This window comes from Lissotriton helveticus, chromosome 4_2, assembly GCF_964261635.1.
Source record: "Lissotriton helveticus chromosome 4_2, aLisHel1.1, whole genome shotgun sequence".
Lineage (NCBI taxonomy): Eukaryota > Metazoa > Chordata > Amphibia > Caudata > Salamandridae > Lissotriton > Lissotriton helveticus.
In genome coordinates, this window is record NC_136064.1 from 89,512,487 (window position 1) to 89,538,198 (window position 25,712).

The following is a 25,712-nucleotide window of genomic DNA, read 5'->3' on the forward strand; positions in this document are numbered from 1 at the left end:
GCTTTTGTACTGGTCTGTGGCCCTAAGAACGTGAAGACTCGTACAATCTGCATTAAGGCCAAGAACATCGAGAGAGTGCGCTGTTGTTTCTATTTACGAGTCACCTTTGATGAAAACCTTAGTTAGACTTCATGGAAGGCAGTTAGGTGCTCCAGTTTCTCATGCTTGGGGAATAAGCTCATCCACCCACTTAATGAGATCTGTAAGCGTAGATGTGTCCCTGTCCTGACATATGGTACTGGGATCATGGTTATTCTAATATGGGCAGTTTGCAGGTGGAACAAAATAGCGTTCTCTGCAAGCTGATATAGCCCCCTCCCCCAGTAGCAACAACTTCAAGGTGCAGGAGGGGTTTGGTCTAGGTCATGGTGAAGACTGTATAAACAAGCATTTGCAATGCAATAGGTCTCACATTTTAGAAACTTTGACCTATTGGAATTGTAAATGGCAATGCCTTTTATTATTTCAGGTTTTCTAAACACATAAATAAAAGGCATTGTCATTTACAATGCCAATAGCTCAAAATCTCGCAATTGTGAGAACTATTGCATTGCAAATGCTTGTTCTAACTAAGTCTTCTCAGATTAGAATGCCCACAGCTTCCCTAGATTGCCAGGCAGTGCAGCGAACTCTGTTTACTCCTCAGTACAGTGAGGAAATATGCTGACATGTTTTTTTTTTTTAAAGATACACATTTCCTCAGATTCGGGTGCAGGCAGTGTGTCCAAAGTGAGACAAATTCACGTATACTCAACCTTTTGTTGTCACGTGCAGCACAAACGCACTTTCTTGCATGTGAGTTTTGATGAATTTACGGTGTTTGCTTATCTGTGAATGGTTCCCAGTGCCTGTTATAACTTGGAGGTTTCTAAGCCCCACACAGCTGGATGTGTCTCACAGGGTTAATCAATGTACTTGCCCATCTTCTCGGATGAGATTGCCACCTGACTAGCGAGCGCCCTACTTGTGTGAACTACAATGGTGGCCTTGTTGGATCAAGTACCTAGAAAGAAGCATCAAAAGACCGACAAGAGGGACGTTGATGCCTTTACATATGGGCTGACAGTAAATTTTGCACCAGTTAGTGTGCACTGACAACTGACTGCCGCAAGATGTCGCACTGTTCAACGAGTTTAGACTCAATAATTCTCGGTTGTGTCAGGGAAGAACAATGAGAGGGGTCAGAGCACACAAATTGCTATTTTCAAGTTGGGGAGGAACTGGAAGTCCTGCTTCTATCACAGAATAGCTAATTAAGCCATATGTGCCCATGCCACTAAATGAAACACGTTCAGAACAGAAAGCGACAGCAAGAAGAGAAGCAGTTGAGAAGGGGAAAAAAAGCCAAATTAAAACAGTTGTTTTCAAGCACTGGTGCTGGCATTGCGGAAGCGAGCAACGGTGCACGGGCCATCTGTTTTCAATTAGCTTGCGCTTCGCTGCTCGCTCCCGCAAGGTGGATGCCAGCATAAGCACGAATGCTTAAAAAAAGCTGACCAATTTCTAAAGGTCATCTCCTAGCGCAGCGCATTCGCTCTGCCTAGGCGAGACCTAAAAAGGTTTCACCTCATATTGTGGTGCTCCATCTGGTACAACGAGCAGGCCTCCTTTATCATAGATGTAGTCGAGGATTGTCTGGCTTGTGCTTTGAGTCCCTCACTGTCATGGACACCATATATGCAGACCACCATCTCAAGCCGTGGATGACCTGGCCTCTTTACTGACCAAACCTCCATTAAGAGGGAGGATAAGAGGTGGGTGAATTACTTTACATCTAAATTTAGCATTGCATTTTGAAGAACCTGAAATCTTCATTCTCAGGGGTCTCACTAATACTTGATAACAAAGAAGTTGGCACAGAAGCTGAAATATGAAAAGACATCTTTATTAAACTTAATTAAGTGAGACTACGTCACACAGGACCCTTAGAAACTGAATGAGGCAGTCTAAAGAGTACAGAACACAGTGGCCTTTTATATGCTTAGGGTTACAAACTCAGCATAAAAGTAAGGGGCAGTCCTAGCTTTTGCAAGCATGCAAAATACCTAAAATGGACATACAAGATCTGCCAAATATTAGCGAATAGGCAAACATTCAAAACAAGGCATCATGTAACCAGAACATCCCCCTTGAGTTGTGCTCTTGCCCAACCCGGTAAGTCAATCAATTACACCACCTATAGGTAAATCCGTAAGGGCAGGACATGTCTGTATGCTTCAAAAGAAAGGTTGTGTAATAGGAAAACACAGGGAGAGAATAGCGAAGGCCAAACGATAAGATACGACAAGAGAAGAATACTAAAGGCTAACAGATAGTTGATACAGGGATTAGGTAGTCCAGACAAGAATTAGTTAGGCCAGCTGGTGTCTGAGTTGGGTTTCAAAACAAGGACAGAGGGAGTTTTCCACACGTTGCAGTCCAAAGGGCAGAAACACCCCGTGAATCATGCAGCCCGTGTAAAGGCAACATAAAATGACAACAAATGTAAGATATAGTCAAAATTAAGAAACCTCAGACCCTCCTTTTGCCATTACACAGGCAAATCCTAATTCATTGCTAGGTGAGCATTCTACTCATTTTAAAAAAGCAGGAATATGTAAGCTATCAGCAGGAATACAAAGAGAACAAAACATTGTAACATTCAGATAGCAGAAGAAAGTAATGACCACTATTACAAACAGGATTATAATTTTTTTTTTTCTCACAACCCTAGGCAAAAGTAAATCCTAAAATTATTTAGCAAACATTTTCAGGGCTCCTATGTATGCCAGTGACTATTGACAATGCCAGTAAAACAATAAGAATCAGTCTCCTAACACCCATTCTATGCAATCGCACGGGAAATACCCATAGTCCGTCCAAGCCTCTCTGGCAGGCTTCTATTGTCCATCAAATCCGCTTCTGTTTTCTTCCGCATGAGCCTCTTCATTCAGGCCTTTCATGAAAATAGTGCTTCTCAGTATCCGTTGGAGTGCCCTCCTAGCAAAGACTCACAGCTCACTTTGAAAGTCTCAATGTCTCAATGCAGTGCACCAATATATTTTCTGTGCTTCAGGCACTACAGATATTGTGCTCTTCGTTAGTCATGGGCACAGATCATCTCATGCAGACCCAAGTACTATTAATCAGGAAAGAGCAACATACTTTCACACTCAGTAACACTTTCAGGCTCCAACACTCTCTATTCAGTGTCAGGGGATGCTCGGGCTGCTCTTTCATTTAATCGTAGGTACCACAATGTAGTGCCTTTTGCCAATCTTGGATCCTCCGGTGCACTGCCTTTCCGTTGGAGCAAAGAAAAGGGGGGGGTGTGGCCAAAACTCAGGCCAAGGGGCTCAAGGGACTGCACACTGTCAGAGGTTACCAGCACATGACAGGTGGAAAACTGAAGCCTCAAAACAACAGGGATCCTTCTCTTTTGCTCTTTTGCACTGAAACTTGTTCTGTGATGTCCAATGTCGTCTGATGGAGCAAGTACGATGCTTTGGAGATGCCATTGATGGCGCGCTGGCGATCGCTGTCCAGCCTTGCTGCTTTCTGGGTGCTGGGACTGTAGCTGTCACTGATGGGAATTAGGTTTACATCAAAGTTCCGCAGGTTATTATGACCTAATCCCACAGAACCTAGTGACGTAGGAAATGGGACACAGTTGTTAGTTTCCTTCAATTTAGTACAAAAACAGTTTATTGTTTTTAACAAGAGGATTGCAAGCAGGTGGCCTGCAATCTGCGAGGGAGTGGCCATACGCCATGGGACAATTCTGGTCTACAACACACCGTCATTCTCAAAGGCAATACTTCTAATCCCTTCAATTGGGTATCCTTCACTATCCTCTGCCATCTAAGGGTAGATAGTTACATGGGAATTCTATCTGAATGGATGTCCTCACACATGGTGGCATTGTCTAATGGGGAAAACATTTCTTTTTTTTCTTTTTCAATGATAACGTCTAGGTGTTCCTAAATTCCTTATGTAGAACACCTCAAAAGAGAAATCACATGATACAGATTATCAGGGACACGTAGATACCTCCCTTTTAATAACTGTGCACCAGGTACATTATGTAATACACAGGCTAATTATCAAAATGTGGAAACAAAAGACAAGAACTAGAGAGTCCTGGTATTTCCATGATTTAGAACACATCTGATCCCACCAAACAATAAAGAAGCAGGAACAAAAAGGGTAAAAATCCAAATTAAAACAGTCATTGAAAATTTGTCATGTTAAAAAAAAAAATGTAAGGTATCTCCTATTGAGGAGGAAAACTTGTCTTACTATAGTATTGAGTCAGTTAACCAGTCCATCACTACCATGACGGTCAGACTGGAAAACATCGAAGTAGGCCTAAAGAAAATTCTTAAAAACTAGTCTGGTCATACAAAAGGGAATTATACATAACATGGGGGTCTCTGGTACATTACTGCAATCTGGAAGTGGGAACCTAATACAATAATAATAATAAAAGAAGGTTAACTGGTGAAAGGAATATGGAAAAGGAAAATGGGACTAGGACACAGCTGAAAACCCCAATAACTAGGTACGATGCAACATCAATCAGGGGAGAAGCGACAAAAGAAAAATCTATAGGGAGAACAAGAAATTACTTGGGTGATAGTCAGGCATGTGACACATCACCAAGAGTATGGGTGATACACAAAAAATCAAAATAGTTCACAAATGTTAGCTCTACCGCTGGCCGCTACACCATATATGGTAATCTCAGCTAATGTTCCAGTTCCTTTTTCAGGGAAAAAAACGAAACCTTGTTTCCTTTTAAGGAACAAAGCCATACACTATTTTAGGAAGCAGAACAAAACTGACTAATGTAATATAGAAATTAGGTCACCCTGTACAAGAGTCACAGATCTATAATTTATCCTTACGTTCAATCAGGAGACATAAATGTAGGGTTGCCTGTTCCTTGTCAGCCTTAAAATCACCCAGAACAATTTACTTAAGGGAAGGGGGCAGTACCGTGACTAACTGCAGGTGACACACTTTGATCCTGTATATCTCTTTCATTTTTCTTCAAATACCATTATAGCCAAATTTGACATACACCGATGAAGTGTTGCCTGTCTTGTTTACAGCATAAAAATATCATATCTGTGAAATTTAGTGTCAGAGCAAATCTACCCAACTGTTGTGCAGCGATATGCATCGTCATGTACATCCCTTCACAACACAGGTAGACTTGTAATAGTATCAGAAGCAACAACCTAAAACAAAAACATGCATAAAATAAAAACGCACAAAATGGACATGTCAAGCCATCAGATATACTTGCTGTATATCAAGCACAAAAAGCATAGACAAAACAATAGCATATGTGAATGAGCGGTGACGCACACACTTCAAGTCATGTACTTTATGCACTGTGAACCTGCAGCCCAAAACCCAATATTCAGGCCTGCTTAATTTGTCATGTTTAAAATCAAAATTACACTTTCTTTTACTTTCCTCACACTTTCTTTTACTTTCCTTACCCTCCTTTTGACAGCTGGTCACTAGTTAGTCGTGATCGGCTGTCAATACAATCTACTGTGTCACTTCTGACATACAGGACCAGCAAGAACAATTCATGATAGGACCAAATACACAAACATGAAAACCACAAGAACATTCCTTTCCAAAGAGTTACGCAAAAACACATCTCTTTTCAACCAACCAAACTCACGTGTCTTGTCAGCCTTAAAATCACCCAGAACAATCCATGAATGATCTGTGGGCAGAAGCAAAAAAAAAATACACAACACACAAAAGAGAGACATTTCTCATAACAAACAAATATCCTCTATAACTTGTAATCAGAAGACAAAACATGATACACCTTAACAGACACAAAAATAAATTTCCATTACTTAACTGTTATCATCTTGTCAGTGAGCTTGCACCATTAAGCCATTTTAACTTTCTAAAAGTAAAATTGTTTCACTGACACTCCATGTTAGCCTCGCGCCACAAATTCCACTGTGAAAAATAATTCTTAATTGGCAAATCGTTCTCACTTAGGCATGTAGCCTTCAAAATGTTAATAAAGAGCTTTCTCTTATTTTCTGTCTAAGACTTAATGCAATACCTCATTTTTTTGTCAAATAAAAGCAACCAATGGACATTATTTTTTAGAGCAGAGATACAAATGTATCATTTTTGCAGAGCATTTAGCATGATGTTGGGACTTTCAAAGAAACCCTTTTTCATATTGTCCCTTTAGAATTAAGTTCTTTAATGTATTGATCTTCTTATAGAGAAACCAGAAAACCCCCTTTTAGAGGCCCGTTTAGCAAGGTCATTCTGCACCTCACAGAGACAAGGCCCTAATTTACGAGATCACAGATGTCGACATGACAGCCTGCTTCCATTATTTACAGGGAAACTAAAGATAACACCTCAGCGCGACTTGAGCCAGCCTCTGCAGCTGTCCTAGGCTGTCAAAGACAAAAGCCCTTCCTAATTCCTCCTAACCTGCAATAATTCACTCTATTTTGAAAAATAATTTCTCCTTTTTAGGGACTAAAAAAATTATCTCTATTCTCAGATTATTAAACAACATTTACTGTGAATAATTCACAGAACCTAATAACACACATACCAGTTTTTAGAGCAAATGCTTGTTGCAATGGTACTTATTTCATCAACCTTAAATGGATGAACGTCTCAGTAGGTCCAGTTAAAGTTAAAACCTTCCACCCTGATATTAAACTCAAACCTCTGCACCAGGCACATTGGCTCACTGAGCCATGAAAAGCAACCTCAACTGGTAACAACCTGCAAGTTTGTATTATACACAAATGTATACATTTACTGAAGCCTGAGACACTTTAAAGCTATTGTAAATGGCAAAAATGCTGTTTAAAAGTCTATTTAACTCAATTTCGACTTTGATCTCTGGGGCACTTTAAAATAAAGATCCTACAATTGCATTACTTATTAATCATCCTCAGAATGTTCTTTACAGATTGCAGAGATTGGACATTAAACATATCTCATGTAAATCCTTAGACAAATTAGTTTTTTCCGCCTGCGCTAAGTGAAATTCTATATGCTAATGTCCTCATTATGCAGTATAACATAACTTAAATTAAATTATAATGCTAGGAGGTGACAGTATGAGTATTAAGCTTCATGAATAGTAAAAAACGAATTTTGTAGCAATTATTTTTAATAATTATGTTTCATAATCAATAATTATTTTTTAATAAACCCAATCATTTTTGATAATTTCACATATAAAAGCAAGCTGCATCCCTTGCCTATCATTTTAGACGCATTCATTTATAAGTCTAAGCACAGAAGCCTAACTTGAAACATGACAAAATTTGGCGCCACATTTTTCTTTTTAAAAAGGACAATTTTTATTTAGCAACAGAACCAAGAATATGCTTACAGAAATGCTTAAAGAGAGGAAAACCCATAATTGAAATGTCTTCCTGTAATGCAAAATAATGAACCTTAGTTTTGGAACCTTTTTAAAGAAACATTCTGAAATGCCAAGATTCACCCGTGCAACTGAGGGCGAAGTCCTGGCTTGAGTAAATGTTCCTGTCTATTCTGCGACCTACAAAGACAACAGCTATTTGCTAAGTGGCAATAAAAAGTTCTCCTCTCAGTTTTAACATGAGCACGGTGGCAATCTTTTTCAAACTAAGACACATCAATGCGTGTTCTATAATATGCGTCTGAGTTCAGCAAAAATTTACTTCAGCTGAAGTGTTTGCCTGTTAATATCTAATACAATGTATGCAAGTAGAAAATACTATACGTTTATTTTTCTACATAACACAAAATTTTCGTTTTTGAGGCTTTTTTTTATTCCTAGTGAATGTGAATTTAAATTTTAGTTTTTAAGCATTTAGACATTTTGCTTAATAGACTGAAAACATCAAGAAAAACCATGAACAGACATTGTGCTCATTTCAGACATAAACAGAAAGGGGTCAAACACTCAGGACACACATTACGGCGCGCTTTAGAAGTTGCACTAATGGGGAAAACCACATAGACATGTAAACACACATTTAACCCACAAATCAATACTCAGGACAGAAACAAAGGACAGCCCACAGACTGTACTTAAACCAAACCATTTCAAATACTAGTTGTAAGTCATATTTACAAGACGCGCTTCTCAATAGTGTTCCAAAAGACTGCAAAAACAGCCCAACAGACTGATGTATGTCCAAGAAGCGAAAATACACTCAATTCACTAGCTTTGGCTAGCAGAGCACCAAAAATCGTTCTGCATAAAAAAAATTGCACAGAACAAAGGATCCTTGTATGTATTATGTCCATATTTTAATTCCCTGGGGATACAGAATCACCAAGGAAGAAATATGTTTGTATACTTAAACCTATTTAAGTATTCCCTCTAGGGGAGCCGGATAATTTACTTCACATAAAAACAACACATTCTTCAATGTGAGCTTGAAAACAGGCATGCCAAAAATACTGCAGCCTCATTACCTGTGTACACAAATTGCAATTTGCATATCAAATACATATCCAAAGTTGGCCAACACAAATTCCAAAATTCCAAAGCTACAGTAAGCGTTACTAAACTACCTTACTTTTACCAATCAAAAGGTTGTCCAATTTCTAACTGCCAAGTTCTGAATGACCTAACGGTCTTTTTTAGAATACTCACGCCAAAAAGGTTCTTAGTCAGGAGTGACATCATGTGGAGGATCAAAATCAGGAAGATCAGAAATATACTGGGCTGCAGAGACAGAGAATCCCCAGAATCCCTGTGCACAGAGTACTTTCCTTAGAAGAGTCCTGTCCTGTCCTGCTCAGTAGATTTCAGTCTCCTGACAAGATCACTCCTTCAGAAAGTCACTTCTCTGATGAAGCCCGAGTTGTTGGGCGCCATTTGAAGAACCTGAAATCTTCATTCTCAGGGGTCTCACTAATACTTGATAACAAAGAAGTTGGCACAGAAGCTGAAATATGAAAAGACATCTTTATTAAACTTAATTAAGTGAGACTACGTCACACAGGAGCCTTAGCAACTGAATGAGGCAGTCTAAAGAGTACAGAACACAGAGGCCTTTTATATGTTTAGGGTTACAAACGCAGCATAAAAGTAAGGGGCAGTCCTAGCTTTTGCAAGCATGCAAAATACCTAAAATGGACATACAAGATCTGCCAAATATTAGCGAATAGGCAAACATTCAAAACAAGGCATCATGTAACCAGAACATCCCCCTTGAGTCGTGCTCTTGCCCAACCCGATAAGTCAATCAATTACACCACCTATAGGTCAATCAGTAATGGCAGGACATGTCTGTATGCTTCAAAAGAAAGGTTGTGTAATAGGAAAACACAGGGAGAGAATAGCGAAGGCCAAACGATAAGATACGACAAGAGAAGAATACTAAAGGCTTACAGATAGTTGATACAGGGATTAGGTAGTCCAGACAAGACTTAGTTAGGCCAGCTGGTGTCTGAGATGGGTTTCAAAACAAGGACAGAGGGAGTTTTCAACACGTTGCAGTCCAAAGGGCAGAAACACCTCGTGAATCATGCAGCCCGTGTAAAGGCAACATAAAATGACGACAAATGTAAGATGGAGTCAAAATTAAGGAACCTCAATGACATGAATTATGTGCTTTATCTGTGAATGGTGGTTTTTAACCTCATCGGTTAACCTTATTGTGTATGTATGTATTTATGTATGTATGTATGCATGGCATCCACGTATGATGAGTTGTTTAGCCCTGGCTCACTGACAAACAGTCCTGACATTTGACGCACCAAAGCAGAATTGAGTCTGGGCAGTGTAATGGGCCCTAACAGGCAAGGAGCCCTAGCTGGGGTACAGTGGGCCCTATCTACAGTGTAATGAGCATTAGATAGGGTGTAATGAGTCCTAGCTAGTGCAATGGGCCCTAGCAAGGGTGTATTGGGCTCTATCTAGAGTGCAATGGGCCCTCGCTAGAGTGCAATAGGCCCTTGCTAACATGCAATGGTCCTAGCTAAGGTGCAATGGGCCTAGCTAAGGTGCAATGGGCCTAGCTAAGGTGCAATGGGCTCTAGCTAGGGTGCAATGAGCCCTAACTAGGGTGCAGTAGGCCCTAGCAAGGGTGCAATGGGCTCTATCTAGAGTGCAATGGGCCCTCGCTAGAGTGAAGTGGGCCCTAGGTAAGGTGCAATGGGCCCTAGCTGGGTACAATGAGCCCTAACTATGGTGAAATGGGCCCTAGCAAGGGTGTAATGAGCCCTAACTAGGGTTCAATGAGCCCTAACTATGGTGCAATGGGCCCTAGCAATGGTGCAATGGGCCTTATCTAGAGTGCAATGGGCCTTATCTAGAGTGCAATGGGCCCTAGCTAGGGTGAATTAGGCCTTTGCTAGGGTGCATTGAACCCTAGTTAGGGTGCAATGGGCCCTTTGACCCCTAGCTGGGCTCCAGTAATAGCAGAGAGAATGCGCCTCCTTAACTCTCGTTGAGTCCGAAAGTACAGTCATAACTGCGACGCAGGAGGCCGCTCACAGCCCCAGACCTCGATGCAACTCCCATATCTAGAGTGCAATGGGCCCTAGCTAGGGTGCAATGAGCCCTAACTAGGGTGCAATGAGCCCTAACTATGGTGCAATGGGCCCTAGCAATGGTGCAATGGGCCTTATCTAGAGTGCAATGGGCCCTAGCTAAGGTGAATTAGGCCTTAGCTAGGGTGCAATGAGCCCTTTGCTAGGGTGCATTGAACCCTAGTTAGGGTGCAATGGGCCCTTTGGCCCCTAGCTGGGCTCCAGTAATAGCAGAGAGAATGCGCCTCCTTAACTCTTGTTGAGTCCGAAAGTACAGTCATAACTGCGACGCAGGAGGCCGCTCACAGCCCCAGACCTCGATGCAACTCAACTGCTGCAGTATTGATAGCTACACCTTTGTCTTAAAGTAGATTAAGTGATCGTCTACATAAAATGAACCCTCATCCCCATCCACCCCCACTAAAGAGCTGAAATTTACTTCCCCGAACAGCAGTCAAAAGAGCCATCTTCCTTGCTTGCATCGGGGCTCGCAGCATACTTGCTACACTACTGACTGGTCCAATAATCAGTCACACAGACTGTCGGCAGGGTGCCACACTCTGGAAAATATTGCATCGTAATCCTTTGGACTCAAGCAATTACAGCCTCATATCCTGCCCTCCCTTTCCATCCAAGATGGTGGAGAAGGCCATTAACAGAGAACACACTCTCTTTCTGGAGTCCAATAACCTGTTGGACCACACACAATGTGGTTTCAGGAGCCAACGCAGCACGGAGTCTGCTTTGATCACTGCATCTGAAGAGCAGAGCGCTATCTTGGATGGGGTAATCCTGCGGCACTGATTTTGTAAGACCTCTCGGTCGCTTTCGATTTGGTTGATCACAAGGTATTGATCGACCGTGTCGATTCTCTGGGAATCAAAGGCTCAGCTCTCGCGCTACTTAACCCCTTGGGCGCGGCTGCGATTCTGCGCCTGTGCGGCCGTTTTTAAGAGTGGGCGGGATCATGACGGCCCCCAGCCGTCATCCGCACACGCCCACCGTGATGCATGACGGCCGGGGGCCGTCATTGGCATGGAAGGGGTTAAATTCTTTCTATCCGAGAGAGAGCAATTTGTAGCTATGGATGGTTACTCTTCCAGTCCATTCTCTCTTCCATGTGGAGTACGCAGGGGCTCTTCGTTGAGGCCTACCCTTTTTAACCTATACTCAAATATACTTTATTCGGTTTTTGTGATACAAAACCATAAAAGTTCATAAAATATATACTTAACAATCCATGATTATTAAAAGAACACTTAAAGTGACCAAAATACAGTAAAAATAGGGATTCCATCATAAGAGAGTTGTCCACTCCAAAATTAGACAGTATCAAATGAGTTCATATGCAATTTTACGTGTCCTACCACATTGCGTAAGATTTCGGAAGAGGAGGAAAACTGGGGAATTTGGGGTAAAAGTCGTGTAAGTCCCATAAGGATATTGGGCCGTCTCTTACTTGAGGCGGCCAAGTTTTTAGGTAAGGGACAATATTTCTGTCTCTGAATCTCACAAGTATCAAGTCCCCAACAACATCTTTGTGAAGGGAGCCCAACCAACCCACCCTTCTAACACTCCTTATTGCTCCGTATAAGTTACGAGGGGGTGGCCTGTTTTTGGACAGCCAGAATTTGGTTTTATTAAGTAAGTCAAATTGTCTTTCAGTTTTTCCAGGTTGGAGAGCAGGTACACCCGCAAGGATGCACACGAATGGGGCCGCTTCTGGTGGTAGATGAATAGAATTAACTTTGTTCTGACCTGCTCCAGGTGAGGTCGTCTGGGGAAGGGAGGCTTTGGCGGGGTATTTAGCTATTTTTTGCCCTGATGCACTAGAGCCAGCAGGTTGTGTTTGACGCCTTTTGTCCTCCGCAGGGGGTTTAGAGACTAGGTGAGTAGGAGGTGACATAGGGTGGTTAAATATGTCACTGCATATATCAACCCGCGGGTTTGATTTGATGGCTTTCTCTATTCTAGAGAGCCTATCCCCTAACATGTTAATTTTTTCAAGCAGCGGTGCTATCATAGAGCTTACCAATTGTTCGATAAGGGGTAGAATGTGGGAGTGGGGAGGAGGTGTTAGAGCCTCTGGATTCTCAACAATCGAAGGGATCAATGGGGAATTGGCAGAGGGTGTGTTTAAACACAGTTTTTGAGTTTTAGGGTTGTTTATACCTTGAATGGCACCTTTATGTTTCCATTTCACCGTTGGAACCAGGGGGGGAACAACACTTGCGGTAATCGGGCTGCAGGTTTTAGTAAAACATATGGGGGCATCTAGAAGTGTAAGCTTATCTGGTAGTGTACTGGCGTTTTTGGGCGGAGGGGGAGTTTCCAAGGAAGCATAGTTGGAATTACATAAAAGATTTAACTCGTCTAACAGGGAGGGCATTTGCCCAAAGCCCGCTACGCTAGTAGACTGGTCCCCCTTGGAAGTCATGGTAGATAAGGAAAATATGGATGCGATATATGAACAGGACCACAAGTAGGGAAACGGAACGAATGGGGGGGGGGTATTTACCCTCGTGATGGTAGGCCTACAATGTGACAGCCAAAGGGTATGGCCCGTCCCGTCCTTATCCGGCCTTTGAGGGCCGTAGAGGGCCCACCCTTTGCCCGGGCTTAGCCCCGGGCTATATCCCACGCGCGTCCCGCGTCGCGGGAATAGTAGCGAGATTAAATCGCTGTAGGCAGGGGGGCGGCAACGCCGAGGGAAGAGGCAGCAGCTGTGAGGCACCGAGCCTGCTGGTCCTCGCAGTCCCTCGGCGTGTAGTCCACTTCGTCTCCTTTCCCCTCAAGGCAGCCCGCAGAGTTCAGAAAGCGCTTACAGAGCGCAGGGATCCCACGTCGTTCTCCCCAGCAGCAGCCCAGCATGAACGGCTCCCGCGGAGCGGGGGCTGCGAAAAGTATTTGAAATGTCCAGATGGGGGGGCGGCAACGCCGAGGGAAGAGGCAGCAGCTGTGAGGCACCGAGCCTGCTGGTCCTCGCAGTCCCTCGGCGTGTAGTCCACTTCATCTCCTTTCCCCTCAAGGCAGCCCGCAGAGTTCAGAAAGCGCTTACAGAGCGCAGGGATCCCACGTCGTTCTCCCCAGCAGCAGCCCAGCATGAACGGCTCCCGCGGAGCGGGGGCTGCGAAAAGTATTTGAAATGTCCAGATGGGGGGGCGGCAACGCCGAGGGAAGAGGCAGCAGCTGTGAGGCACCGAGCCTGCTGGTCCTCGCAGTCCCTCGGCGTGTAGTCCACTTCATCTCCTTTCCCCTCAAGGCAGCCCGCAGAGTTCAGAAAGCGCTTACAGAGCGCAGGGATCCCACGTCGTTGTCCCCAGCAGCAGCCCAGCATGAGCGGCACCCCTATATGTTACACCAACCTTTTCAAATCCTGTGGGTTTTCTGTGATTAGTTATGCAGATGACACCCAGATCGTTGTCTCGGGGATGTATGACATTACAACGCATGCTTTACCACGCATGCTTTTACATCGCAAGTTTTACAATGCATAGCGCTTTGGGGTGCTGGATAGTGAATAGTTAAATTTACTATTCCAACTCCAGACCCCGTGGATAGTAGGGAAGGTGTTGGATAGTAAATTAAATGTATTCCCTATCCTAGAGCGCCCCCCCAGCGCAATGCGTTGTAATGGTTTGCGTTGTAAAAGTTGCGATGTAAAAGCATTGCGTGGTAAAAGTTGCGTTGTAAGTGATGTTTCCCTTGTCCCGTGGCCGGAAACCAGCAGGAATCAGCTGCCAATTTTTGCAGCTGTGTGCAACAGATTAGTTACTGGGTGACCGATAACTGTTAAAACTTAAACTCTGGCAAAATGGCAGTACTGCTTCAAGGCAACAAGACCTCCTTTTGGTCTCCAGGCTTGTGGCCATCAGACATGGGGAACTTACCTGTTCATGTCCCCAAAGTAAAAAACTTTGATAAGCAGACCAATGCAGTGATCCCTTCATCCTTCTTTACCTTAAAGATTCTGAGAAAGGTTTTCTATTTATTCCGTTGGAACTTAGGAAATAAGTGGTCACTGATGACATTTGCTCAAAGTTGGACTACTGCAACGCCCGGTACCTTCATTTGCAGAAGCGATTACTTCATAAGCTACACATTTTGCAGAATGCTGCAGCACGATTCTTCGTGGGAATCTGTGAGCATCAATCAATCAATCAATCAATCAGAGTACTTGTAAAGCGCGCTACTTACCCGTGAGAGTCCCAAAGCGCTGAGGGGAGGGTGGGTGCTGCTACTGCTCGAAGAGCCAGGTCTTGAGGAGTCTTCTGAAGGCGAGTAGGTCTTGGGTCTGCCGTATGTGGGTAGGGAGGGTGTTCCAGGTCTTGGCGGCGAGGTAGGAGAAGAATCTGCCGCCGGAGGTCATTCGTTGGATGCGGGGGCAAGCGGCAATGTCGAGGCTGGTGGAACGGAGCTGGCGGGTGGGGGTGTAGAAGCTGAGTCTGCTGTTGAGGTAGGCTGGTCCGGTGTTGTGGAGTGCTTTGTGAGCGTGGGTGAGCTTCTTGAAGGTGATCATCTTGTCGACGGGGAGCCAGTGTAGGTCTCTCAGGTGGGGGATGATGTGGCTGTGGCGGGGGACATTGACGATCAGTCTGGCGGAGGCGTTTTGGATGCGTTGTAGTCGTCGGAGGCGTTTGGCTGGGATTCCTGCGTAGAGTGCGTTGCCTTAGTCCAGTCTGCTGCTAACGAGGGCCTGTGTCACCGTTCTTCTTGTTTCGGTCTGGATCCACTTGTAGATTCTGCGGAGCATGCGGAGGGTGTTGTAGCAGGAGGAGGAGACGGCGTTGACCTGCTTAGACATGGAAAGGGAGGTGTTGAGGATAAATCCTAGGTTGTGTGCATGGTCGGTGGGTGTTGGTGCTGTTCCCAGTGTGGTCGGCCACCAGGAGTCGTCCCAGGCTGAGGGGGTGGGTCCGAGGACGAGGACCTGTGTCTTGTCCGAGTTCAGCTTCAGACGGCTGCTCCTCATTCAGTCGGCGACTGCCTTCATTCCCTCGTGGAGGTTTGTTTTGGCGGTGTGTGGGTCCTTGGTGAGGGAGAGGATGAGCTGGGTGTCGTCAGCGTAGGTGACGGTGTTGAGGTCGTGATGGCGGGCCACTTGTGCGAGGGGGGCCATGTAGACGTTGAACAGCGTTGGGCTGAGGGATGAGCCCTGGGGGACGCCGCAGATGATGTCGGTGGCTTCAGATCGGAAGGGTGGGAGGCGGACGCTCTGGGTTCTGCCGGAGAGGAAGGACGTGGTCCAGTCAAGAGCCTTCTCTTGGATTCGGCTTCTAGGAGGCGTGTCTTTAGAGTGCGATGGCAGACCGTGTCGAAGGCGGCTGACAGGTCCAAGAGGATGAGGGCTGATGTTTTGCCGTTGTCTAGTTGTCAATCTGCCTGTCAGGCTCTAGTCCAACTCCCCTGGCAACCAGTGCATAGGCGTATACATTTTTAGGTATTATGCATTGGTTTTAAATGCCTGCATGACATAGGACCCGAATATTTAAAAAATAAATTAGTCCAGTATGTTCCACCCAGTGTTCAGCTCTTTATCAGCGCACAAGTTGCTTGTCCCTAAATTTAAGAGAGCTCACGGGGGCGGCAGAAGCTTTATTTATGGCACACCTAGGCGGTGGAATGTCCTACCTTTACATCTGAAGACATGGAGGCGCAATTGTGTTGGATGTGTATTGTATATTTGAATTATATTGTGTCATTTGTAATTGTGTCCTTGGTTGGAGTGTATTGTAACACTGTTAGTCTTTGTAACATTGTTAGTTTTGATTATTATATGTTTTTCTCTTTTGTCTGTTGGTATTTTCTGTGGAGACATGTACTGAAATTATGTGGTTTTCTCCCTATGAGATTGGGGCTCCCTTGACTGATATGAATTTCAAATAATATTGTATATGTTGAACTTATTGTATGTAATTAATAATATATCTATATTTTAAAAAAAGAGATAATATTTTTATCATTTGATAATAAAAGAAATTAACTGCTCATCTGTGGGGCATTCTTTATTAATTAATGTATGATGTCAAGAATCTGGTAAGGGGTTGAGTGTTGTATATTTTGTTGTTTCTTCCCTGGTTCTCCCCTAACTTATTCACTTTACAAGGACCCTCTTCTGTATATTAAACATGGCCTTCCCTGCCTTCTTTCAGGAAGAATCTTTAAACTTGGCTTTTTTAATCATTAGATTTGTTTTTTTGTTATCTTTTCTTTTTTTCTGCTGACCTGGCTAGTGCCAAACGACCTCAGGCAGATGTCACAATATATCAAATGTATTTTCATTTCATTTTATTTTCATTTCAGGTTTATAATCAAGTGCTCTCTCTTAGCAGGCCCGGAATAGGTACTGCGGAAGGCAGTTACTGACTGGTGTTCGTATCGATGAGAGTCTATAGCCGTTTTTCCTATTGGATATTGGAAGTCTATATTATACAGTGCATATTGCCAGGATGAATCTGGGATCCCTTTATCAAGAGTTGAGAATACTATTGGTATGAAGGAACTGAAATTCTGAAACCCTGAAGAAGGTAATTAATATCACGAAACACGTGTTGGCTTGGCTGTTCTGTACCACTACTGTGTGAAGAGGATTTTGTGATCAAGCATATGATGTACTTCAAATGTTACTTCTACCAAAGTTGAAGACAACTTTCTATCGTGTCTGAACAAGGATGGGTGCTAATAAAAGAATTTTGCATGGAAACTTAAGATGCAAAGAGTATGTTTTTCTCAGTGCATAACCTAACGTGTGACTATTCCCTAAAAGGAAAACAGGGATCTGGGAACTGCGCCGGGTATTTCTCTGAATTTCCTCTGTTGTGTATGTCAATCTATGTGTATATGTGAGTGTGTGATGTGAAGGTGTGTGTGTGTTCATGTGAATGCATGGGTGTGAGTGAGTGTACCTTCCACTCCCACATTGCTCATTTCTGCCCATCACTGCTTGGAGCCACTGTTAAAAACAATGATTATTTCAGACCCATTTTCAGCTAAATTAAGGGTTTCTAATGCCAAACAATATTTGTTTATATGTTACACTTTCAGAAATGGGGGCATGCAAAAACAGAACTAAAAGAGACAGGGGTGAGATTGACAGAGCACTATATGAGGGCTCATGGTAAGGTGGGGGCTACGGGGAGCTGTCCACTATGCCCATGTCTTAAAATGGCACTGTGTCAATCACAGGCATGCCCCCCCTTACCACACCCTTCCTTCATAAGGGGGCTACACTGGTTCTGGGCCTGAAGGGTCTCCACCTCCTGGGCCGCCCGTGGCTCTGCAGAGTAGTGCTTACCCTGAAGTCACGCCTTATGTACGTGCTTATGGTAGGGGTGGTCGTCCCTACATGTATCAACATCTAACAAAGCGGGGCCCATGGAATAGTCAGTATCTTTTTCAATGCTTGACCACTTAAGTACAGATCTGGACTTGCTTGTGGAATTCTGAACCAGAGACACACCGGCCACCCATTACTTGGCCGTCTTTGCAGCGTGTGACTGGACCAGTGCTGGGCTACTGGAAGATCTTCTCCAGGTTTCCTCCAATTTGGGATTTCTATGATAACAAGAATGGGGATATGACACTGAAGTATGAGGTGAAAGACCCGTAGTGCCTCGAAGAAGCACTATGGAAGCCAAGGGCAGTGGTAGCCAGTGCTGGAAAGTAGGTAGTCCCTGCCGGATCTTCACTCCGGCAGCTATTGTGGCTTGGATCCCAGGGAAACTTGCGGAACTTTTCCTGGTGTCATTGTCTAAACTAGGACACATTTCAGCAGCGCCCATAAGTTGTCCACATTCCTTTGGGAGCAGCAAGGTGCAGGCATGGAGGGGGCTTTCTTATTTACACTTTCAGCTGAGCCCAAACAAAGGCCTGATTTAAATGGCAATCAGCCCTTCTTTTGTTCAAATAATATTGCGTCTGGGAGCCATCTGGAGCCTAACACCTAGATGCCAAAGCAATGGAAAAAAACAAAGAACCACTTCACAGGTGCCTAAGAGAAACTATGATTTGGAGGCAGGTTTTTAACTTTCTTCAACTCCTCTACGTCAGAGATGTGCTTGTACTGTAAGAATGTAAGCTGTATCTGCCTGTATGAGCAATTATTTAAATATTGATGTAAATAATTGATTAATGTAACATTGCCCCTATTTTACTGGACTGTCCCACCATACACCCCTTCTGGACGTCAGTAGAGTCTGCGCTCATGGAATCTTTGGATTTGCCCTTGCCACTTCCCTAATTCCCATCCATGACTTATCTGACATTCCCGAATTGACCCAACCTGCTCGTCGATTGCTCGTCACTGCCCTTACAGCTGCTAAAATCTGTATTTTGCTACATTGGAGGTTTCCACAATTGCCGTCACATGAGGAATGGCTTGCAGAGATGTACAAGACCGCATCATAAGAAAAGATCATTTACAATTTAATGGCCAGAGCAGATATTTGTCTTCTTATATGGTCCCCTTTTTGCAAGATGCCCACCTCCTCCCCCGATAGTTTGTTTAGACTCTTGCTTCTTCCTCATTACCATCATTGTACTCGCTCCCCCTCATCCCTTCCCCTCTCTTTCTTCCCTACTTTGTGGCTTCTGTCTTTCTTCCCTTCCTCTTTTTACTTACTTCCTTCTGTATCTTATTCTATTATCCCTCTTTTCCTTGTTCTACCGCTCTTAAATACTATAAGTATTGTTTGCTATTGGTGCAGATATCACAATCAACATTTTTATCTCTATATGGGTATAAACTGGACTTGCATGTCACTGTTTTTGCTGTCATTTCTCAATTCTTAATTTGATCAATAAAACAATTAATACATAAAAAAGAGATCAATAGATCCCTCAGGGCTCTGGAGTTGGTGTCACTGCACCTTTGCATCAATAGTAGCTACGCCCCCTGCTGCCCGCGTGAGACTCATGTGGAAGGTGCTCTGGGCCCATAGGATAGAGGCAATATCAATGGTAATATATGATAAAAGGTTATATACCTAACCTATACCTTGCACCGCAGACCGGGGTGTGAGCCCGCTCCTGTGCCCCGCCCTCGAGAGCCACCAGGGGTGGGAGATTAGCGCACTGGTGAAAGCGTGCAAGGCTAGGCCCTGTGGCTACCCTGCTTGCAGATGTGATGGTGTCTCAGTGGCACATCTGGCAGGAGCTCTCCCACTTGCTTGACTGGTCCAGAGATGCAGAAGACATCATGCTGGTGGCCGCAGGGGTACAGATCTCCTGGCTGCTGCTGGGGTGGAACTCACAGAGGACATTAGGGTCTCCACTGGGACAAAATCTGCCCAGGGCCCTTCTACATTCCACCCAATGAGGGACGTCCAGTGATGGGCAGGACCCAACTAGGTGAACACTACAATGCATCCCCTTTCAGTTCATTGTAGGCACATTTGTGCCATATGGATAAGCTGAGTATGTGGCATGGAATTGATGGCCCTTGTTAAACACCGTGCATCTGAATCTTGTGTTTCTTCGGTGCTGGAGCTTCAGAGCCTTTTCATATTGTCTTCTCTTTTCTCCTTTGTGTCCAACACCAAAGGAGGTAACCGTCTCTGACTCAAGCTAAACCACTAATCACCTCTCTAGGTAAGGTATGAGGAGGTCATGTGGACATCTGTTGTCATTGGTTTTTGGGTGAATACCTCGGCTCCTTCACTCCGGTCCTTCATAAAGCCTCTCCAGTCCCTTTAGCCATGGGCGCCTGCCCTGGGGACACGGTGGGGCCTTTTGTTCACCAATGGTCTTGGAGCTTTCATGCCTGGAGCTCGAACTGACCTTTGTTCATTGCTTTTCCTTGCCAAGAAGATGTGACCCAGAGAAGCAGACTCCATCCTGCACGTGAGTTACCTTCCGATGTCACCTTATAACACATTGATGCTCCCATGTGCAGCATTCCCTACTGTGGGCTTCGAGAGACATGGCTGCCACATCAGTTCAGAACCTAAACTAAGGAGATGCCCATCAAATTTTAGAAAAGAATGGGACATATTACCAAAGGCCTTGTTGCCGCTTTACCGGCACTTTTTGCAGCTAAAGCAGCGATTATTTTTCATCGCCCTATCAACAAGCTGTCGCTAACAGGCGTTAGCGACAGCTTTCTGGTGATAGCGGCCGGTTTGGGTGCAGCTTTGCATGTCAACGATATTAATCGCTAATGACATGCAAAGTAGGCGTTCCCGACCAACAGACCTAGTAAACAGCTACCAACAGGCCTAACGCCTATTAGCAAGGAGGCCCTGGCCCCGGTTAGCGGCGTGAAAAGTCGCTTTAACCGGGGTCATCACCGATTTTTTTTTACACCTGCTATTTTCTTGACTACGCCATACCCAACATGGGGGGGTGGATTATGCTGATACGACCACAGGGTCGTATCAGCAAGGTTTTCTCCCTTCCCCATGCAACATCGCTGGTTTTGTCGCGATGTTGGCCCTTCCCTCCAGTTATCACTGGAATATATATCACCATAGCGCTCATTGTTGCTAATGCAGCGTTAGCGTGGCGATATATTCCAGCAATACTTGGTGATGAAAATGTTCGCGCTAAGCGCGCTCTATGTTATTTTTCGCAGTTTCTTGCTAATATGGCCGATTGTTTTTATTGAAAGCATCATGGTCTGCAAAGCAAATGCACCATCAGATGAATCCAGCCATTTTCATATTAGCTGCAATGATGAAGAAGCCAAGGTGTGCAGCTGGCTGACTGAAACATGTTGATGCCCAAAGTTAGTATTCTGGTTACTTTATTTGCACTTTGGGCTGATCTTGGTACTACCTCGCCACAAACTTCACATGTCCGTAAGTGGCTCAATCTTATATTCCTACTTTGAAGCATGCAAAATAATGGCAACTCTTCTTAAGGAGGCTCATTTTGTTCCAGGCGTTCCCTCTTAGTCGCTGAACCCCGCCATTGCTCCAACACCTGTGGAGTTGCTGACTGTCCGTATAAAGCAAGTTGTCAGACAGGTGACCTTCTCCCAGGTTCACAAAATGCCCCATAGAGGCAAATGTGCTTGCAGCCTTTTATCCAGAGGGGAGTGCCTTGAAGAAGAGCTCTTTTGGACAAAATCGATTAACTTTCTCAGACCCTCAGAGACATTCAGCCCGGAGTGTCCGTTCCATTCCTCAGAACTCCACTCCAGTCCAATCTTAGGAATCTTATCACTGAGGATTTTAAATGGTTCAGGCTGTCAGTGGGTTTCACCGACGCCATTATCGCCAATCACAGATTCACTTCGTAGCACACCTCTGAGTCCCTTCTTTTGAAGAGACAAGTATTAACAAAAATATATATTTGGGGGAAAGAAAAATTTGACCAAATCTTTACATTCGTATCAATAAAAAAATACATTTATTTTTCATATATATCAATTAAAACTTTAACAAAGAATATTAATAAGTTCACAATACAAGTTCCTCAGCATCTTACTTTTTTATCACAATTTTAAAATCAAAAATAGTCCCATGGAGAGAGGCCCTCCTCTGATTGGGCCAGAGAAAATTGTTAGAGTTTGTGTTAAAACAGAGATAAAGCAAAGTCCATAGTTCATGCTCCAGACCATAAGAGGGACTTGGTATGTTACCTTACATGGAATCGATCCATAAATTCACTGTGACCCAATGCTTAATTTGAGCCGGTGGTTTCCGGTGCTCGGCACTGGCACTGAATTGTCAGCACCAGCAATTATGACAGTCTGCCACATGGGGGCGCTGCTTATCCAATTTAGAAATGAGCACAACAACAGCAGTTGTTTATTAATTCAATCTACATTAAAAAGGACAGATAACACCTGTCGTCTAAGCCATTTTTGTAGTGTTGGGCTCCTGGAGTAATCTTAAGTGTCACACTTGTAGGAGTGTGATGTTTAGTAGCTGTGTAGGTACTGGCATTGGCAGTGTTGGCAGGGGCAAAGGGTGGTGCAAGCTGTAGTGGCCTCCTGACGAGGGACCTGGCCTTTAAGAAAAAAAAAGTATACAAAACAAGCACGGCTGTGACCTGTTTGGCTAATAGGAGTCAATACAAAAGGAGCAATGCAGTGAAGAAGGAACAGACAGAGGAAACTACATTTTAAAACATTTTAATAAACAGGAAGCAGCTTGCGCCACAGGCTTTTAAAGTCAACGAAACAACTTCAATAATTTTCGGTTGAGAATACATGAAGATAAACCAACAACTTCCTGCGACACAACTTTTGTGTACTTGCGCCCACTTCCTGCTCACTGTGGGTCACCATCTGGAGAATGCTTGCCTTTAAGTCTGCCCTTCAGAATTAGGACCAGTCTACCTGTGCCCACTGAGGACAGGGATAAAGACACAAATGAAGGATGTGCTGTCAAAGTCATGGACCTCATGTTGATATCAGCCTCGCAATAGACCATCATGGTGGCACCTGGAAAAAAATGACAGTAAAACCTCGACCAATACAAACGTTTGGCAGCCTTGAACGACCCATCGCCACTCCATTCGCGAGAAGCTGACGAACCTCACCCCAACGAGAGCATTATAACACTGGTGTCACCTAGGTAAGAGTTCATAACTGTAGAACCCATGATCGGTGGTTCTCAAGGACGCCTTGGTTAAGAGGTCCATTGAGTAGCGTGTCCGAAGGCCTGACGTCTGGCCTTCTGAACCCAGGAAGCCTCCGCGACCTGGCTCTTTATCCTACGTCTTGTGGGTGGGATGCATGAAAAAGTGCTAGAGGGGGTAATACCATCATCAAAAGGGTTATGGTGAGGGATGGAGGGAATTTCATGATCAAGACTTTTCCTGCTTTTAGACAAAAGATAAACTACACACAGGCCAGAGGGGCCTGAAATTCAGGGTCATCAGGAGTAACATTAGTGCAAATGGACAGACCCTTCTGTCCTCAAGGTTCATCAAGACCCTTCACAGTAAGTCTTTTTGCCTTACAAACTTGAAAGTCGAGGCATGGCCTCATAGTGCTCAAACTTCTGACATGCACCGCCTTCATGCAGGAACCACCGGTGGGCTTTCTGCAAGTCAGATCTGTCTACAGTGGGTTCTCCAGAGAATTTTAGATCCAGACACAAAATATCCAGACGCAGAATGTACAGCCTCTCCCCCCAGGTGAGGGTCCCTTACGCTCTATGCATTATCAGGTCTTAACATCTGTTGCATTCCTCTTAGCCACTGCCCACAGTGGTTATGCTGTTGACATCTGCATTGGCCAGGTTGGCCTGACTGCTAGTCGTCAGCCGGGAAACAACAGAGAAGGCGTTAGCCGCCTTTTTCCACTTGGCTTTTGGCGTTTCGGTAACTGCTCGCACAAGTTTGGTCCGATAATTATCACCAGAAAGGAAGTACAAGATGGGGTCAATACAGCTGTTGGCGCTGGCCAGCGGACGAGTGATCTTGTAGGTGAGGTTGACAATGTTCAGGACGTTGCAGTTGGCTTCTAGGAGCCTGGCCGTGTAGTACAATGTCCTAGTGATGTGGAAGGGCAGGAAGCAGACCACAAAGACGGTGGTGACTATGATGATCATCTTGATGGAGCGCTTCTTGCAGGCTGGCAGATCTCGTTGGACCCCCGCGATGTGGGGCTTCCGCAGCTCCTTGGCCATCAAGCAGTAGCAGACGACAATCACGAGGAAGGGGATTGCAAAGAGAAGGGTCATGAGGGCCGAGCTGTAGTGAACAAAGTGGTCAAACTCCGATGGTTTGGTGGTGTCATGGCAAAGGGTATGGTTGCCACTGGAGCTGATTGTGACAAAGATAAGGTTAGGGATGAGGCACACGGTGACCACCAGCCAGACACACCAGCAGATGATCTTGGCATGCTTTGTTTTAATTAGCTGGAGGGACTTGATGGGGTGGCAGATGCCAAAATAGCGGTGGACACTGATACAGGTGAGGAAGAGGATGCTGCTGTACAAGTTCGTGTAGAAAAGGAAGCGGATGATTTTGCACATCGCCTCTCCGAAGGGCCAGTTGTTTCGGGCAGCGTAGTAGTACACCAGAGTGGGGAGGGACAAGACATAAAGTATGTCCGATACGGCCAGGTTGAACATATAGATGGTGGTGGCGTTCCAAGGCCTCATCTTGAACACGAACATCCAGATGGCACCGGCGTTGAGCACGAGTCCAAGGACGCAGACGATGGCGTAGGCCAGCGGCAGCAAGATGAACTTGAACTCCTCATTGAAGACACATGTGTCGTAGTTTTCTGTGTTGTTCCAGTCGGTGAGAAGTGGTGGTACTGACGAAGATAGCATTGCTCTCTCCATTGCTCTCCCGTCTAGCATTCCTAGAGACAAATGAAAGAAAGCATAGCCATTAAAACTAGGACCGATTCATCCTTTTGAATAAACTAAAGACACAAACATCTAGCCATCAAAAATCTAGACGTTAAAAATCTAGTATTTTATTCTTTAGTTATGCTTTGTTCTAGAAATTAACTGGGAAAGGTTCCAGATGGACAGTGTTGGAAGCCAAACAACTTCTGGAGTTCAGAAGACAGGTTAAGTAGAGGAAGCTGCTGGTCAACCTTGCTCTAGCTGTGCTAAATTGGGAAGCTGTGCTGGTAAGAGAGAGCTCTAGAACTTCTCAATAGAAGTAGAATTTTATTAAAAAAATAAAATTAAGCATTCTTTGTAAATTGACCACATCTGGTAATGGCCATGCTGACGAAACGTATCAAAATCTTCCAGAGAAAGTAATTTCCTTTATATATGGGAAAAAATATACTCTACTCTACAGTATAAGGATTTTGTAAGTCACCTTCGAGTTCTAGGACTATATAAAGGAACATGGCCGAAAGTAGAGTTCCTTTATAAGGTTATGGAACTCCTAGGTGACTTGCAATATCCTTATCATGTACAGCAGTGGATACGTTATGGCCCAGCGGGCTCTAACACCCATTGAAAGGCTCACTCCAGAGTTTAAAGGTCTGAGCCGAAGGCAAGAGCCTTTAACAAGGGAGCGGGCCTTTAATATAGCCTTATAGCCCGCCGTAGCGGGCTATACCGGCTATTAAAGGCCCGCTGAATCGTTAAAGGCCCGAGCCGAAGGTGAGGGACTTTAACGAGACAGCGGGACTTTAATAGCCGGTATAGCCCTGCTACGAAAGGCTATAAGGCTATTAGAACATTCTGCCACTAGAGGGCAGAATGTTCTAACAAATTAAACAAAGGGTTCTCGAAGCTCGAGGGGATATAAATCCCCTC

General features: G+C 44.5%; 1 protein-coding gene across 2 annotated transcripts in view; it reads right to left on the reverse strand.

The window, feature by feature from the left end:
• Positions 1–22,592: 22,592 nt before the first annotated feature.
• The window catches only part of LOC144752050 (P2Y purinoceptor 4-like), a 91,843-nt gene continuing 88,723 nt past the window's right edge, over positions 22,593–25,712 (reverse strand). For both annotated transcript variants that reach the window (XM_078640000.1, XM_078639999.1), the window contains exon 2: positions 22,593–24,793. In XM_078640000.1, the coding sequence (XP_078496126.1) occupies positions 23,673–24,791 (1,119 nt within the window). In that variant the 5' untranslated portion in view covers positions 24,792–24,793 and the 3' untranslated portion in view covers positions 22,593–23,672. The remainder of the gene's footprint in view (positions 24,794–25,712) is intronic.